This window comes from Bos grunniens, chromosome 18 (assembly GCF_055505025.1).
Source record: "Bos grunniens cultivar Pamir isolate PY7600 chromosome 18, Bosgru_T2T1.0, whole genome shotgun sequence".
In the NCBI taxonomy this organism is placed as follows: Eukaryota; Metazoa; Chordata; class Mammalia; order Artiodactyla; family Bovidae; genus Bos; species Bos grunniens.
Genome location: NC_141182.1, coordinates 40374962 through 40393178, shown reverse-complemented (window position 1 = coordinate 40393178; position 18217 = coordinate 40374962). Strand labels below are relative to the sequence as shown.

The 18217-nt window shown below is 47.5% G+C and overlaps 1 protein-coding gene across 11 annotated transcripts; it reads right to left on the bottom strand.

Moving 5' to 3' along the window:
• Positions 1-358: 358 nt before the first annotated feature.
• On the bottom strand, positions 359-9823 carry POP4 (POP4 ribonuclease P/MRP subunit). Of its 11 annotated transcripts, none has more exons than XM_086351680.1 (8): positions 9581-9823; positions 8519-8632; positions 7765-7817; positions 5950-6173; positions 4294-4371; positions 3595-3656; positions 1824-1925; positions 359-875 (listed from the first exon to the last, which is right to left on the bottom strand). In XM_086351680.1, exons 4-8 carry the CDS (start codon positions 6117-6119, stop codon positions 739-741), a joined length of 549 nt encoding a protein of 182 aa, XP_086207806.1. In that variant the 5' UTR covers positions 6120-6173; positions 7765-7817; positions 8519-8632; positions 9581-9823; the 3' UTR covers positions 359-738. The 11 variants fall into 11 exon arrangements, with proteins under 11 accessions (XP_086207806.1, XP_086207804.1, XP_086207808.1 ...); XM_086351678.1 differs by lacking the exon at positions 8519-8632 and adding an exon at positions 1175-1235; XM_086351682.1 differs by having other exon boundaries at positions 9513-9615.
• Positions 9824-18217: the final 8394 nt, after the last annotated feature.

The window sequence follows — 18217 nt, the reverse complement described above, 5'->3', positions numbered from 1 at the left end:
CTCAGGCTTTCCTAGCAGGTTAGACCTTGGGAAAGGCTGTAGTCTTATTTTCCCTTCAGTCCACCTTCCTCTGGAGCCTAATAGACTCAGGAATTGAGAACATTCCATAGGCTTAAGCTCCCTGTACTGGAACTTTCTTCTGCTTTCTAGAAACAGCAAAGTAAACCTTGGTTAGGTCACAGAGCTTGACAGAAGGCATGATTTAAAGTGACGCATGGAAGATGCAGGCACCTCTGAACTAGTGAGACTCGGGGCCTCATGGCACCCAGAGCAAAAGTAAAGGCACAAGCCAGGGAGAGCCTGAGGCCTCTCTTCCCTTCCGTCCCGGCTGTGCTGCAGGAATCACTCCTGTGGCCTGTTCCCGCCCACACGCGTATTTTATTATCACACAAACTACTGATTTATCAAACAACATTCTGAAAACACAGAAAAGTATGAAAAAGAAAAACCAAATAAACTATTTAGGTCAACTTGTGTTAATCCTGGTGCTTTCTGCCGATCTTTTCTCTCCATGCGAGTAATATAAAAACAAGAGCATCTACAAAGACACATCCCTCTGGTCCCTGCATTCTGTGCTCAGTACAGTGTGCTTCTTCCCAGATGACTAAGTGTCCTTAACGCTGATTTAAACTGGCTGGAAGTGGTCTTTAACCAGAACTGGCCTGACCATCTCTTTCCTGAAAGGTGGATGTTTCCAGTCTTTGGCTGGCATAAATAATCCCCTTAGGCAGCAACAGCTCACAGGTCAATTGTTCCCTTGGCTTTGAACTTTTTTGCAGACCGCTCACTTGACCGCAGCTGGAATTTGCTACCGTAAATGTAGGAAATGAAGCCATCGATCTCCACGGTGAACACACAGTTTAGCTTGGGGATAACTAAAAAAAAGTAAGAGAAAAAGGCTAAGGAAAAAATCCTGGCAGTTAGTTCACTTTTACAGAAACTATCATTCCCAAGATGCTTGTATTAGAAAATAAACAAAGCTACTAGGGAAGACATTAGGAAATGGAGGAACCCACAAAGTTAACAATACCAGGATGAAGGTGATGATTCTACCAGAAGGCCCATTTACTCACATTTTAAATATAACTCAACACCTAGTTTTCAGGGTGAAAGGCTATGAACCAAACTCCCAGAATCAAAAACTCCCAGAAAAACTGCCACAAACAGGTCTTACCACATAACCTGCAGACAGACTCATGGCTTTATGCTTCCTGGGGAAACCTGTACACCACTTTCTGAGGTTTAAAATGAGAGCAGAGGAACATTTAGGGAAATGGAAGCAAGCCGCAAGAAATCCAAGGGTCAAAAATGAAAGGAACAACCCCCACTGTGGTTTTGAAATCTCTGGATTCGTGGGCAAGGCAGGGGTGTGGGAATCCTGACAGACCAGGTGCTCCTCTGCCAGAGCGGTGAGCACAACAGGCAGATGAGCAGGGACTCACTTCCCTGGATCCCAGGGCGTGGGCTCTGGGAACTCCAGGGGCAGGCGCTGCCTTGGCTTCCTCCCTTCTAGCTCTCTGGCTACAATCCTCTGGGAGGCAGCAGCCTTTGGGCAGGTGGAGGGTCCCAGTCCTGGAAACAGACCCAGGTGTCTGGAGGCAAAGCCAAGCAACCCTTCCTTCCCTTGATCATATCTGGCCATGGTGGCTGGGCTGACAAGTGTCTCATGGAGAGCCTTGGGTGCCAGGATGGTCTCTCCAGGCTTGAGATGTAAGACAGGCAGGGATCTGCTGACTCGAAAGGCCAAACTACCTTTAGAGCCCTTAGGAAAGGGCCGATGAGTTGGCTGTGGTGGCCCTAGCCACGGCCATCCAGTCACATACCTTTCAGGCGGTCTTCCTTAGTGATGATTTTGAAAACATGCTTTGTTTCTTGTAGAAGGATCCCTGTAACACCCACATAGGAGGGGCACTTGGATTTTGTAACTGCAAAGGAAAAGGGCAGTTCAGGGCTCGGGTCTCTGTGCTATTAGCGGAGCCACAGGCAGCCAGGCCTGTCGGGGATGAGGGCTCTGTTCTCAACCTTGAGCCAGCAGAGGAAGAAAGGGCACAGGCGGGGCATGGTGAGGGGCAGCACTCCTGTCCTAAGTGCTGGCTACTCTGCTGGGCATGGACAAACCCAGGTTTCCCAGTCCCTTACTGGGGGCGTTACAGCCTCTGTGCTGCTCTGATAAGGTGTCCTTCAGAGGGCCTGCTGCCACAGGGGTCCTAGGCAGGATTCTGGAGCCAAGAGGTCACACATGTATCCAATACCACCAAGACCCACAGTTGGGTTGCTCTGGCAAGGCCAAGTCTCACTTACAGGACCTGAATGAACACCTGTTCACCATGGTCTTCCTGTAACCTCCTACACTCTGGCCAGAATGGGCAGCCTCTACAGGTCACCCAGCAGTGAGCTGCCACCACAGCAGCAGGCCCCTCACCTCCTGCAACCCATCTCCCGTGTAGCCAGTACATGGTCACGGAACACCTGCTGTGTCTGGCACTGTCCTAGGCAGGTGCTGGGCACAGTAGTGAAAAGGGCAGGCCTGGGTCCTGCTCTCAGGGAGCTGTTGTTCTAAAGCGGGAGGGGTAACGAATACAGACAACTGTATTTTCTGAAGTGGTAAGTGCTACGAAAAAAAAACAAGGGCCGGGTAATGGGGGAGAGGGGTCACCTTTAGTAATGGTAGACCCCTGGGAAGTGAGATCTGAACAGAGACCCAAATAACGAGAAAGAATCAGTCTGTGAGCACAAAGAACTCCTGGGCAGAGGGAAGAAGCAAATGCTAAGACCCTGAGGCAGGGCCAGGCCTGGTGAGAAGCAGAAAGCTGGCCAGTGTGGTTAGACCTGCTGCCCAAGGAGACTGGACAGGCTGTTTGGACCACAGTAAAGAGGCAGAAGGGACAGAACTTTTTCAGTTAAAAAAATCCTCCCTCTGGCTGCCTGGTCAGGGGAGGAGCAGTGTGCTGGTAGGAAGAGGGTTAGGCGGCTTTGCAATAATCCAGGGGAGCAGCAGTGGCTTAGATTTGGATGTTAGGGTGTGCTCATGCCTTGGAGGTGGGGATGAGGAAGGAGATGTGGATGCCTCCTAGGCTTTCGGCCTGAACCACCAGAGTGAACAGTGCACTATTAACTGTGGCCCTCAGCAGTACTCAGTGGTATCACTGACACTGATCTCAGTGGCAACTGAGACGACAAAGACCAGGGGAAGGGCTGATCTGAGGAGAGACCCAGGGTTATGTTTCAGATGTGTAAAGTTTACAGTGACTACTGCCCAGCTGGGTGGCTATATCCAGCAGACAGTTGAATTCAAAGAGTTCAATGGTAAGGTCTGTGTTGGAGATGACAACTTGGGGACTGCTGGCCCAGAGCTGACATTTAAAACCATGGGACCGTTCAAGGTAGCAGGCTGTGTGCGGATACCAGCAGGGGTCTGTGTGTGGAGAAGGCACACAGAGACCTTTAAGAGCATCCAACAAGTGGCCAGAATGGACTAAGACGGCTATAGTCATCTCCTGTCCTAAGTGCTGGTGATGTGGGGGTCTCAGCAGTGAAAGAAATGGCACTGAAGGATCTTGGGCACCCGGATGATGTGCTTGTTGGGCAAATCACCTGAAACAATAGCGCCGTGAAGGTCTGCCTTTAGAAGCTTGGCCTGGATCATCTGTGGCTGCCTAAGAGGTAAACAGAAGCCTTCAATGTATACCATAATGATAAATTCTGAGAGAAGTAAACAGGTCTACTGCAGGGAGCTGCCCGTGAGAACGGGGTCCTTTGTCTGAAGGACACAGCTCTGGGAGCTGCCTCAGTCCTTGAGGGTTTGCTTGCAAACATAGCTCTCTGTCCCACCACCCCAGAGATTAGGCGATTATTTACTGCAGACACCTGGAGTTCTGGGCAAACTTCTCACACACAGGGAAATGTTATCTGGTGTAAGAAATAATAACAGGGTGCCATTCCCATGTTCTCAAGATTTCTTGTGACTTTTTGTAAGATGTATAGGTCAACCAAGAAAAAATGTTAACTGTCTTGTCTTTCTCACGCTCTCCTGTATCAACATAAGATGCTGAATAAAGTCGTGGTCAGACCGCTTCCCTTTGTGGAGACGTGTCTGAACCTCTCAACCCCATCTTTGTTGTAGAATTCTTTTGCTGTAGTTTTCCTTCTCAGCCGCGCCATGCACGTTCTCGGGACCTGATCCACTTTGCCGGCTGGCACCGGCAGTCTACAGACTTCTGCAGCCAGGCGATGCTAATAGCAGGGTCCCTTAGGTTCTGCTTCAAAGGGCAAGGCTTCAGAATTGTGACTCACGTGTCTGGTTTGAGGCCGTTGCATAGATCCCGGATGTACTGTTTCCAGAGTTCATGTAGAGGGAGAAAAAGACTGTATCTGTGGCAAATTCAGATAGAGATAAAAAGTTAGGCCATGTGACATTTATAATATATGACAATATAACATCCAAAGAGCACAGAGCTTGGCTTGATGCCAAGGACAATGACCTGCATCACTGGGGCCTGGGTGCAAATCCTAGTTCTACTTCCTATAACCGCACTGAAATCCAGTACTTTCACCTCTCAAATCTTAGTTTCCTCTCCAGTAGAACACTCTCAAGGCTAAGTTTTTGCTAATGAGAAGAGAAAGACGTTGCCTTCCTTTGCCCCTTCATCTTTCCTGCTGATTAGATGCAGCCGTGACGGCTGGCACTCAAGCAGACACCTTAGATAAAGCTGGTGCAGCAGCAAGGATGCACCCAAGGCTGCACTCTGGGGTGTCTGATGGCTGTGGAACTGCCTGCTGCACCAGCCCAGGATGGTATTCAACTGGACTTTTCACAAGAGAAAAGGAGCCACTGCTACTGGCTTATTATTTAAGTAACTGCTGTTTTGAGGTTTTCTGTTATAGGAAGCTGACCCCAATAAGTCCTCAGTAAACAGGAGTGGCTGGTTGTCATAAGTCCATGTGCAAGGTGATAGGGTCTGCTGGAGGGTGAGAAGTGGTGGGGTGCTGGGGAGGAAGCAGGTGAGGGGACCCCGAATGGGCCTTCCTGATGCTTCACGAGGAATCCGCTTAACGAAGCCACTGGTTAGAGCAAATGAGAACCTCAGGCTGAAACCCAAAGTGGACTCTGTCGGTAGGGACACGGGCGAGGCACACCAGGGGCAGGCAGCAGTCCCTTCCTCCTCCCCAAACCCAGCTGATTTTGTGAGGGGGCCATGAACAAAGCGACAGATTCTGTCTTGTGGGATGTGGGAGGCTATTTGGCTACAGATCTTGGAACCAAAGCATATGAACAGTCTTAAGACATGCAAATGCAGAACTGTAGCCAAGGAGTGTCAGCTGGAGGGAGGAACATGTCCTCCCACAGAGAGTGATGTCTCTCTCAGAAACTTCTGAAACACATGGGCAGCACGTTCTTTGGCAATAAAACCCCAATGGGTGACTGTCTAGTGCTATTAAAAGCTACAGAGAGATACATGTTAAGAAGTATCAGTTCCTTTTGTTCTAAGAAAACTGTCGCCCTGTTGTCATGGGCGACAGACTCACTTTTGGCACTGGCCTTATTAGTTAAGGATAGGACAGAAGCCAAATTCAAAAAGGTCTGAATTGGTAAAGGAAGGCTGCCCCCTTCTGGCAGAAATGGGAGAGGCTCTCTTAGCTTAGGCGGAGCAGGGGCTGCCTAGCTTCCCAAAGTGAAGTTGCTCAGCTGTGCCAGACTCTGCAACCCTACGGACTGTAGCCCACCAGGCTCCTCCGTCCGTAGGATTTTCCAGCGAGAATACTGGAGTGGGTTGCCATTTCCTTCTCCAGGGGATCTTCCCGACCCATGTATCGAATCCGGGCCTCCCGCGTTGCAGGCAAACTCTTTACGGTCTGAGCCACCAGGGAATCCCCTAGCTTTCCAAATCCGTACTCAGTACTAGGAAGATTATGCTGCTGGCATGGAAAGGTAGGAAAAGCTCGCCATACCTCTGCTGCTCTGGTTTAATGTCAAAGAGCCGCAGCTCCCTCCTCTGCTTGGCAGAAAGGCCTTTAGATTTCTTTCTCTTCTCCTTTTGCTTCCGGTGAGTGAAGTACTCCAGGACAACGGCCTTGCGTTGCAGGTGGTCCTCTAGGGCTTGCTGGCTCATGCGGGGCATGCTCCGCTTCAGGAAGGCCCTCACAAAGGCCTCGGCCCGCTGGGCTCCCAAGTGCTGCTTGGGAACAAGACGGGGCGGTGCTGCTCTGGCTGGGGCCACCCAGGGCCCTGGGCCCTCCCACACACCACCGCAACAGCAGGTGGCCACCTTCGCCGACCCACCTATCTACCCACTGAGGCCCACACAGCCTCTTGTTGGCCGAGTGTCCACCAAACCAGCTGGCCAGATGTGAAAGCCACATTTAAATGTCAATTTGTAACTGCCACACAGATCAATCACCTCAGACTCCAACTTCCTACTCTACTTCTTTGAGGTTAGTTAAGAACAAAAACAAAAAGCCACAGCAAAAACCCAAATGGACAAAAACATTGTTATTTGGAAGAAAAGACTTCTCTCATCCTTGGAAGGGAGGAAAGCTTGAGAAACAATAAGGCAACAGTATTTAATCAATCATGATCAAATGAAGGCAAGTGATGGCCTCGAAGGAAATGATCCTAACACTAGGAAAAAACAGCATCATCAAGAACTCCAGGTTGGGCCCAGCTGCAGCAATTTTGACACTGGCCATATCATTAATACTCTATATTGAGTCTTCAGCCTTGCAGACGTGGCTTGGTACTCTCCTAGTTGGTTCTGGCATTGCATGAAGGAAGAAACTGTCAGCCCTGCATGTTCACGCTTCTCCACACAGAGCAGAGCATCATGTGGCTGTGACTGAGCGCCTGCGCTTAGAGAGAGCTTCTGGGCAAGTAACTGTCATGACTGCGTGTAATTCTTGAAAGAACATGCACTGCTGTCTCTCAGGTTGAAGTTCCACCAGTCTCTTCCTCATTCCAGTGCCTTTGCCCAGATGTGTGCCACAGCCCCAGGCAGCACTGAGGTTCTACTGAGGCTCGCCCTCTTGGCAGGGCCTTTCCTGGACTTCTGTTGCACTAACTGGGCTGCAAACACCTTGGAGCTCATGTGTTGATAGTAATCAAGCTCTCATTTCATGGAGCAGACATGGGCTTGGGGATGGGTGGGAGATGGGGATAAATGTGATACACACAATCTTCAAGGTTCCCCATAGTAAGGAGGGCAGTCAGCTTCAGCTCTGTGCTTTTAAATGCTAAGTAAAAATTCACTATCATCGCTATTATTATTGTGAGAGGACATCTGATTCTTTAAACACCTAAGTGGCCCACCTTTCATGCAGAAGCCAAATAAAGGTGTATCAGTTTTTCAAAATCTTGATTCCCTAAGTAACTCCCTCATTATGAGTCACCAGTAAAGCTTCTGCCCAACTGACAAAGTATGTCTGTAGCACCCAGATATGACCCATAAATTATACTTCTGAAATATGATCTGTCTTCCCTCTTCAGGAGTGAAGCGGGCAGAGTAACAAGGTCAAATGACAGTGCTCACCATGACAGGCTTCAGGGGAGCACAGGCTGGTGCCCCCCACATGGTGAGGTGACACACCTCAAGAAGTCCCAGTTTACCAAACCTGACTCTGGGAAAGCAGGCCAGCAGAACAACAGACCTTGATTAAACCTAACATGTCTGCTGGAGACGTGAGGAGTAAACTGTGGGAAAGTTAAGAAGCCGCTGAGCCATCTTTGCCATCACCTCTGTTGCTCCCAGACCCCCTGCCCAAGCACCGTACCTGAACGTCGAGCTCTTTTGCCTCTTTCTGAGAAAAGGCATGGTAGACCACACCTAGGGGGCAAAAAAAAACACACACAAACATGGAAAGATCAATCCTGTTGGCTATGGCTGTAAAATCCAAGGCTTTTCTAACCAGGAAAAGCACTTTGCTTATCAAGAGACAGAAGATGGGTGGTCCAAAGAGCACAGCACCAGAGCTTTCTCAGATGTCTAAGGTCCTACCCTCCAGCCACATCCATCCACCCTAGCAGTCCCAGCGGTGTGCTTCAGTGCTTCTCAAACTTGAATGTGTGTCAGAGTCTCTGGAATCTGTTGCTCTAGAACTCTAAGAATGTATCTCATTTAACAGTTATGTGACAGGGCTTTTCAGGATGAGGACAGTTGAAACTATTACATTTTGTTTACTGTTTGATGTTTAAAAAAAGACTTTTCACGTTTTATTATCAATGAAGCTGAGATGTATCATACAACTGATGGTGTCCTAAATTGATAAAATACCATAGAGCTTTCTTCAAGCTCAAAATACATATTGCTCAACATGGTTTCAACCTTCAAAAATTTTCACACTCTTGTTTCTTAATTTCTTCTTCTGAAGAAGACAGGGATTGAAATCTGTTTGTAGAAAGTAACTTGCAGGGTATGGAACCCCATGAATGACTGCAACTGTCACAGGTGACTAGCATTAAACCAAGAAGCCTTTTTTTTTTCTCCTATATCAGACATCTAACAGTTATTGAGCCCTCAATACTTACCATGACGAATTAAAAGCTATGTATATTTTATCTCATACTTTCTGAGTGACCATTTTAAAGGCGTTATTATTCCTATTATATAGTCCCAGGACGCGCCAGTGGTAAAGAATTCGCCTGCCAATGCAGGAGACACAAGAGAAATGGGTTCAATCCCTGGGTTGGGAAGATACCCGGGAGGAGGCAACTCACCCCAGTATTCTCGCCTGGAAAATCCCATGGACAGAGGAACCTGGTGGGCTACAGTCCATGGGGTTGCAAAGAGTCGGAGATGACTAAGCACACACACACACACATTCCTATTATGCTCTGAGAAAACTGGAAGTTCAAATATGCTGAGACACTTAACTCGATCACGTAGATCGAGAGGCAGAAGTGGAACTTAACATCCAGTTTAACGGTGTCACTCCCCTGCCTATATAAATTGCCTAGGGTGCTTGCTCACCTGCGCTATGCTCAAACTCTCAAAGCCTTGGGTTAGTGGTATTGTTCCCCAGCGCGCTCTCTGCGCTTTACACCAGAAAAGGGTCGTTCACAGAACCGCTGGCTGGTCAGACACCATTATCAGTACCTTCAGTTCAGATCAGTCGCTCAGTCCTGTCCGACTCTTTGCGACCCCATGGACTGCAGCACACCAGGGTTCCCTGTCCATCACCAACTCCCGGAGCTTGCTCAAACTCATGTCCATTGAGTCGGTGATGCCACCAACCGTTACAAAAGGGGAAACCGGGTTGTAGAGAGGAAAAGGGACCACGCCACCATGGGAGACAGCAGCCAAGTCAGACCAAGGCCTTGGGCCCTCCTCTAGCACCACTCACCAGGGAGCAGGGAGCCCCCCTCCCCCTCCTCCGGCCCAGAGAACCCGACATCAGTTTCTAGTTCAGAGGCTGCGCCAGGCCAATCGGGACTCCGGGCCACAGTTACACTTCTAGAAGGCGGGACAATGCCCACGGCAGTTCCGTCCAGACTCCCCTGCAACCCTGTCACCCACCAATACCGAGGCCTAGTCTCCGGCTCTCTAACACCCCACACCTCTCCAGTTTCGTGGCCCTCAATCCGGCTTACTCGTCATTCTCGGACCGCTTCCGGGGCGCTCTGCTGACGTCTCCTTCAGGCGTCGCTCACTCTTCACCCGTCTCTACTTTCTTCAGCAGCCCTCGACCACTAGAGCCTCTCTCGTCCAAGTTTGTGGCGCAGACGTTCCTTGTGCCCGAAGTCGCGCGGGAAGCAGGTTGTCAGGCGAACGACCTGCTACTCGGAGCTGGAGTCTCGGGTTCCTAGCTCAGGGGTGGCGCCGCCCGTGACGTCACCGACGCGCGCCGATTTAGGATGACGCCTGCTGATTTAGGAGGACGCCTGCGCGTCGGGGCGGACCCTCGCGCGCGGAGTACTGCGGATCGACCGAGTCGCTGTCTAATGGCTCTCTCTCAGTTTGTGTGTTTTGTAGGCGAGGGACTGCCAGAAGCAATAGGGTTGGAGTTGGGGAGTGTGGAGTTTGTGAAGTCCTGGAATAGAGCGAGACGAGTCGACTTGGAGAGGACGGAGGGAGGTTGGGGACGCGAGGAGGGTGGAAATGGGTTTGAGGATGGTGGTGGTGGTGGAGGAAATGAGTTCTGTACGATCCCTAATCAGTGCTCTCTACAGGGTCAGCGGAGGCACGGAAGTTGGGGTAGGAAGTTCTTGTTTGTCTGTGCTGCAGGCTAGCTGTGTGATCTCGCTTAAGGCACTTTCCACCTCGGGGCCTCACTTTTCCCGTGTACTGTGAGTGGGGTTGGGCTTGATGGTCTCTGAAATACTAGGTTCTGTCAATAAGGTAAAAGGCAAGGAATGGATTATTATTGCCCTGGAGATGGGTTCAAGAAATGTGGCTGGAAGGCCTGGTGGAGATCTCTTACAAGTGATCCGATGGTGCACAGAATCATGCAGCCTGAACTTTTGCCCAGTGCTGAGCCTGGGCTGGGTGCTGCTCTGGAAGGAAAAGCAGTATGACACTTTTCTTCTAAGCAGGTGGTTCTCAGTTTTCAGTACGGTATGGTGCTGCTGCTGCTAAGTTGCTTCAGTCGTGTCCAACTCTGCGACCCCAAAGACGGGAGCCCACCAGGCTCCCCTGTCCCTGGGATTCTCCAGGCAAGAACACTGGAGTGGGTTGCCACTTCCTTCTCCAATGCATGAAAGTGAAAAGTGCAAGTGAAGTCGCTCAGTCGTGTCCGACTCTTAGCGACCCCATGGAATGCAGCCTACCAGGCTCCTCCGTCCATGGGATTTTCCAGGCAAGAGTACTGGAGTGGGGTGCCATTGCTCCCTTTAAAGGAAAAGTTTTCTCAAGGAACCCTGGGAGTATGTTCATACATTCTAGTTTTAGAAACATTGGCTTAAGTTTCTTTGAGTGGTGACCTTGTGTCATTTGATATTAAACATTAGACTGCAGGCCCTGATATTGGGTGACTTGTCTAGCATTTACCTTATATGTATATTGCCACCAAAATGGAAACAGCATTGAAACCAAAATGTGTTGCACTTGCAGACCCCTGAAAATACCTAGGAATCTCTGGGACTAAGTTTAAGAAACTGCTCTTGGGGTTAGTTATGTGAACTATCATTCCTTGTTGTTCAGTTGCTAAGTCGGGTCTGATTCTTTGCGACCTTTAGCACATCAGGCTCCTCTGTCCTTCACTATCTCTTGGAGTTTGGTCAAATTCATGTCTTTTGTGTTGGTGATGCTCTCTAACCATTTCATCCTCTGCCACCCCCTTCTCCTCTTGCCTTCAGTCTTTCCCAGCATCAGGGTCTTTTCCAGTGAGTTGGCTCTTCCCATCAGGTGGCCAAAGTATTGGAGCTTCAGCTTTAGCATCAGTTCTTCCAATGCATATTCAGGGTTGATTTCCTTTAGGATGGACTGGTTGGATCTCCTTGCAGTCCAAGGGACTCTCAAGAGTCTTCTCCAGCACCACAGTTTGAAAGAATTAATTCTTCTTTGCTCAGCCTCCTTTATGGTCCAACTATCACTTCCATACATGACTACTGGAGAAACTATAGCTTTGACTATACAGACCTTTGTTGACAAAGTTATGTCTCTGCTTTTGAATACACTGTCTAGGTTTGTCATGACTTTCCTTCTAAGGAGCAGGCATCTTTTAATTTCATAGTTGCAGTCACTGTCTGCAGTGATTTTGAAGCCCAAGAAAATAAAATCTGTCACTGCTTCCACTTTTTCCCCATCTATTTGCCATGAAGTGATGGGACCAGATGCCATGATCTTGATTTTTTGAATGTTGAGTTTTAAGCCAGCTTTTTACTTTCCTCTTTCACCCTCATCAAGAGGCTCTTTAGTTCCTTTTCACTTTCTGCCATTAGATTGGTATCATCTGCTTATCTGAGGTTGTTGACATTTTTCTCATCAATCTTGATTCCAGCTTGTGATTCATCCAGCCCAGCATTTCACATGACATACTCTGCCTATAAGTTAAATAAGCAGGGTGACAATATGCAGCCTTGACAAACCCCTTTCCCAATTTGGAACCAGTCCCTTGTTCATGTCCAGTTCTAACTGTTGCTTCTTGATCTGCATACAAGTTTCTCAGGAGACAAATAAGGTGGTCTGGTACTCCCATCACTTTAAGAATTTTCTACAGTTTGTTGTGATCCACACAAAGTGAACTAACATATCTGTATTTTAAAACAGCATACAACAGCAGAAGATAGCAAGAGCCAATTTCAGAGCTATACGCAAGCAGGCCCTTTTGAGCAGGACCTTTGTGATTATGGAGATAAGGGAGAAGGCAAACCTCAGTTTTTTAGGACTTTTTCAAGGGTTGTTAGGAGTTTTAACTTCCAGTTGACCCTAGATGAGTCTCCTGTAGAATTCTATGATTGTGGTGGCGTGAGCACTCCCTGAACTGCAGTTATTCCATAGTCCCTGATTACTAAATTCTTTTTAAAAAGCAAACAAACTACTTAATTGTCCTTAGGAAATAATTGTATATGTATGCAGAGAGATACCTGTCCTTACAGGTATGTTATTGTGATTGTTGTTTAGCAGAAATTTGAAAACTTTTGAAAATAAGGGATTAAACAAATGAAGTATGTGCTAATTAATTAGGTTAATTAAATGCATTATAATCACAGGATAAGCTTCAAAAATTCATATTCTTTGCCATCACTGGAGATTCTTATTTAGTTGGTGGGGAGAAGGCAATGGCACCCCACTCCAGTACTCTTGCCTGGAAAATCCCATGGACGGAGGAGCCTGGTAGGCTGCAGTCCGTGGGGTTGCTAGGAGTCGGACACGACTGAGCGACTTCCCTTTCACTTTTCACTTTCATGCATTGGAGAAGGAAATGGCAACCCACTCCAGTGTTCTTGCCTGGAGAATCCCAGGGACAGGGGAGCCTGGTGGGCTGCCGTCTATGGGGTCGCACAGTGTCGGACACGACTGAAGTGACTTAGCAGCAGCAAAGAATTTTCCCAGGTGATTTTGTTGAATAAGTTTGGAAACTATAGTATGGTATCTTTATATAACTTATATCATGGAATACCATGTAGCCATTAATCAAATGACGTTCTATTTTTAAAAAGTGTTCAAAATATTAAAGTATATAACCAAATAGTACAAATAGTATATACACAAAAAGGATTGAAAAGAACTGTAATAATATACTGAAAGTTTCTATACCTGTGTAAGTGGACTTGTGAGAGATTCTTTTTTTGTCCATTTTCTAAATTTTACTCAGTGAAAATAAGACTTCCTTAAATTTTTTCTTTATAGCTTTGAAACACGGATACCCGTTTTTCCCACTAGCAGCCTTGCAAGCGATCCATGGGAAGTCAAGCTTTGTTAGTATCATGCAGGTGACTTTCCCCTATCCCTGAACAACTTATTGTAAAGAACTTCAAATATGCAGAAAAATGGAAAGAAGTCTATAGTGACTATTCTTATGCTCTTAGATTATACAGTTAACATTTTGTTATATTTGTACAAGTTTCTTTTGATTGCTGCTTTAAGACACTCAGGCTATTAGATTGAGCACTCAAAGAAAATTTCATATGCAAAGTCAAAAAGATTAAGCCTCAGCTATTAAATAAGTGCATATCCATGAAAATTAGGACACTTCTTGTAAATAAACACAACTAAATCAATAGAAATAATTTATCTAACAGCCTCTGACAATACAGTGGAAAAAAATTTTTTTTCTGCGTTCCTTTTCCTCCACTTTTGGATTAAAGAAAGACATCGTTACTAGTAGAGTTTCTGCCATTCCTTTAAATGTAAGAAAAGGTAATGATCCTGAAGAAACACCAGCACACCTGCAGTGAGAGCATGGAAAGCTTTCATTTCAATGAAAGTTGCAATCCTCAAAGTTCAAAAAAGTCAGCATGTTATTTTATGTATTGTACATACTTCTATATGTGTATATACGTAGATACACATATGTATGTACACATTCATACACATATTTGTAAATTTTTATTCTGTGTTTCCTTTAAATGATTAAAGAGGGATAAGGCCTGTCCATGCTGCTTTTCTACAACAGGAAGGCCTTGTCTGCAATGGGTTGGCAGCAGTACCTGCTTCCTAGGGTGCCTGTGAGCACCCAGTGAGATGATGCCCATGTTCAGTGGCGTGGCATAGATAGCACAGTTTGAGAAATGAGGGTTATTATCTTCCTCCCTACAAAGCTGAAAGTCCCTCAGGCTCAAGGTTATGAACATCCCTGGCCCTGCTTTGCCTCTGGTCTGTAAACTGGTCCAGATGTGGCATATGGACAAGAGGAGCTGGGAATGATGGTGGTGTCAGGGTGACCTGGACACAGCAGCCCCAGCGATCATTCTTTAGGCTTACTCGTGTCACTACCCACTCTGGGAGATTGAAGAGACTAGGCAGTAAGGTCCTAGCGCGGACACTGGACGTTTCTTTCAGGCAAACCCTCTCCTGCTGGGTAACTGGGTGTTTTAGCTACAAGAAGCAAAGAACTGGTGTGTAAAGGAGGATGCCATGTCAATCTCTCTGGTCAAGAGGCAGTGCCATGCTCTAAATCAATTTCAGATCAGCCATTTAGGTTTTTGAATAGCAAGGACTATAATACATGTCGTGTGTGGTCAAATTGCAGTGTCTGAAAGCCAGATCACTCAGTCAACATCCAGATGTCACACTTCAAGGCTACTTTGATCCCACAGGTCTAAAATGCAACTTTTATAGATCTGCCCAGTTCCCTGAAGAAACTTCATGCTGAGCTGAACCCCCTGGGAAATGCTTGGTTTTGGTTTTCACGATGCAGTATCTACGTGGGATTCCCTGGTGGCTCAGCGGTAAAGATTTCTACCTGCAATGTTGGAGACCCAGGTTTGGTCTCTGGGTCAGGAAGATCCCCTGGAGAAGGAAATGGCAACCCACTCCAGTACTCTTGCCTGGGAAACCCACAGAAAGAGGAGCCTGGAGGGCTACAGTCCATGGGATCACAAAAGAGACACGATTGAGCAACTAAACAACATCTGAACACACAGGAGGCTCTTTGGGGTCCTAAGAGGTCTCCTTCGGTGGATGTGTGGGGTAGATCTTGAGGCTCTTGAAGGATTTATAGGGAAACCTCTGTGGGCTTCATGGGCGTGTGTGCATGCAGCTCCTATTTCTCCTTACTTGTGCTTAACTTTGGGGGAGTTGTCATTAGCTCCTGGCTGAAGAGCTGTGTGTTTGCATATGTGTGTGTCCAGGCTAGTTCAAAATGTGGGGAACTGGGAAGGAGAAGGAGCTGATATAAAATCACCCCAAATGAATTGGGATGGACTGGAAAGTGAAGAGACCTCTGTTTTTTGTATTGAGTCTCAAAGCCCTATGGGAAGTAGGGGTGGTCTTCTCCCTTCTCTTCTGTTCTTTAATATACACCATACAGCTTCAGTTCAGTCGTTCAGTAGTGTCCAACTCTTTACGACCCCGTAAATTGCAGCACGCCAGGCCTCCCTGTCCATCACCAACTCCTGGAGTTCACTCAAACTCACGTCCAGCGAGTCAGTGATGCCATCCATCCATCCCATCATCTGTCGTCCCCTTCTCCTTCTGCCCCCAATCCTTCCCAGCATCAGAGTCTTTTCCAATGAGTCAACTCTTCGCATGAGGTGGCCAAAGTACTGGCGTTTCAGCTTTAGCATCATTCCTTCCAAAGAACACCCAGGGCTGATCTCCTTTAGAATGGACTGGTTGGATCTCCTTGCAGTCCATGTGACTCTCAAGAGTCTTCTCCAACACCACAGTTCAAAAGCATCAATTCTTTGGCACTCAGCTTTCTTCACAGTCCAACTCTCACGTCCATACATGACTACTGGAAAAACCAAAGCCTTGACTAGACCGACCTTTGTTGGCAAAGTAATGTCTCTGCTTTTGAATATGCTATCTAGGTTGGTTGGTCATAACTTTTCTTCCAAGGAGTAAGTGTCTTTTAATTTCATGGCTGCAGTCACCATCTGCAGTGATTTTGGAGCCCCCAAAAATAAAGTCTGATGCTGTTTCCACTGTTTCCCCATCTATTTCCCATGAAGTGATGGGACATATAGCTTAAGATGTAAAAAACAAAAACAAAAACAAAAAAAAAAACAAAAAAAAACATGGTATATAGGACATGGGAACTCTGACCATAATCAAGAGAAAAGAATGGCCACTACTAGAACTGTAGATGACCCAGATGTTTGAATTGAAAGACACAGCCTTTAAAAACTATTATAGGACTTGCCTGGTGGGACAGTGGATAAGAATCCACTTGCCAGAGCAGGGGACACAGGTTTTATCCCTGATCTGCGGAAGTTCCCACATGCTGCGGAGCAGCTAAGCTTGTGAGGTTCAGCTACTGAAGCCTGTGCACTCGGCCCACGAGCCACACCTGCCGAGCCCGCATGCTGCAACTATTGAAGCCCGTGCACCTAGAGCCGAGCCTGTGCTCAGCAGCGAGAGAAGCCACCACAGTGAGAAGCCATGCGCTGCATGAAGAGTAGCCCCTGTCTCTGGAACTAGGGAAAGCCCATGCACAGCAACAACAACCCAGCACGACCAAAGAAATAATAAAGAAATAAAATGGAATACTATTACAAATACATCAAATAGCTTAGAGGAAAAGAAGGGGAAAAATGGGTGTAAAGATGAGGAATTTCAGCAGAGATGTGGGAATTCGGAGCTGAAGAAAACACTTTCCATGTTCCCTGTGATGGAGCAATATTGCAGTTGCTTGCGTGTTCAAACTTAACATTTTCATAACTACTGAGAATATGTTCCACATTCACCCTCCTCTTTAAATCATCTAATAAACATTTGTCTCGTGTAAGCCCCGAGGTTTCTCTAGACCCTTGTGTTTTGCTTGAAGGAGCCCTGGGGACTCTTATTTCAGCTCTCGTGTAACCTGGCGCTAGAGGACTCAGGTCCTGGGAAAGGTCCTCCACGTGCCCTCTGTCCCGGGGGCTGCTCCACCTGGGTGGGAGCCCTCTGAGCAGTCTCAGGCATCTGAAGCTCTGGGACGTGGAGCTGGCCAGCAGGAGAATGATTCAGGCTGGACTCTGAATTGTTTTCTATCTTCCCCGTATTACCCACATTCACAAGGCTGTCAGTGAAGTATTGGTGACCAGGCCCTCTTTATTCAGAGCGCTAGTCTTCCGTCAGGGCTTGGGGGCTGGGTGCTGCAGCCCTCTTTGTGAGCTTGGAGTGGCTTCTCTGTCTCAGGCCTTTGGATTCGGTGGGGACCCCCAGGAGCTAAATGTATTGATGGAGGATACATCTTTAACACACACCTGGACACCTGTTGATCTTTGCTTTTGGAGCATCAGTGAAGGAGGCCTCCACACTTTGCCCATAGGAGCCAAGAGGAGGGCTTCAGTCAGCCTGACACTGGGTTGGGCAGTACGAGAACCTGAGGTGGGGGAGGCTCCAGGTGCCAAAGACAGGACATATGTATATAATATTTGTACATTGAATTTTTAATCTGTTCTATATTTCTTCTGCCCTGTGCTCGTTGACTTAGGTATCAAAGAAAGCTATGAAATCCTCCTCAAGGGAAAAAACCCTCCCCTAGTGGGAGAAAATGCCTTTTTGAAAAAGTTCACGATAAGTTCTACCAAGAAATGATAGTCGGTGGTCTCAGCATACTTAATGCTGTGTATAATCCTAGTAACGATATTGAAAGGGCTGGAACGTGTTCCTGATGGGAGAGAAGGCTGCTGGCAAAGTGATGATTGTAAAGTAATGCTGTTACAGTAGACACACGGGGACATCTGGGAAGGCGTCCTCTTGTACACAGTTCATCTCCCTTCTCACAACATAGATCTGATGGCTGCATGCAGCTTGGTTGAGCTGATTGCCAAGGACTGACCCAGTGGCCAGGCTCCCGTTGGATTCTGATCTTTGCTTCTTTTGCTTTCCCATTCTGTCCAATCCCAGAAAGCTCCTCTTCGTCCTCAAGGACATGGACAACGTGGAGACTGATCTGACCGTCGATCATGAATCCGCCGTGTGTGGCGAGAGCAGAAAGCAGGTGTCGCTGCCGCTGCTCCTGTCCTGTTTGGTGAAAAGAAAGATGGTGCCAGGCTCCTCATTCCTTGTCCCCTCCCGGCCTGAACATGAGGCTGCCAGGAGAGCATTCACAAAGGAGAACAACTACTCCGTGACCCTGAAGTTCCCCAATGAAAAGAGGAGGAAGTACTTCATCTTATTCTTCAAGGACAGATGGA

Bases quoted from the DNA above. Each gene is read 5' to 3' on its own strand.
- POP4 (XM_086351677.1), bottom strand. The intron at 3,657-4,293 runs GTGAGTCACAAT...TTTACCTCTTAG, and splicing joins AACGGCCTCAAACCAGACAC to GCAGCCACAGATGATCCAGG. The intron at 876-1,823 runs GTATGTGACTGG...ACTTTTTTTTAG, and splicing joins TAAGGAAGACCGCCTGAAAG to TTATCCCCAAGCTAAACTGT.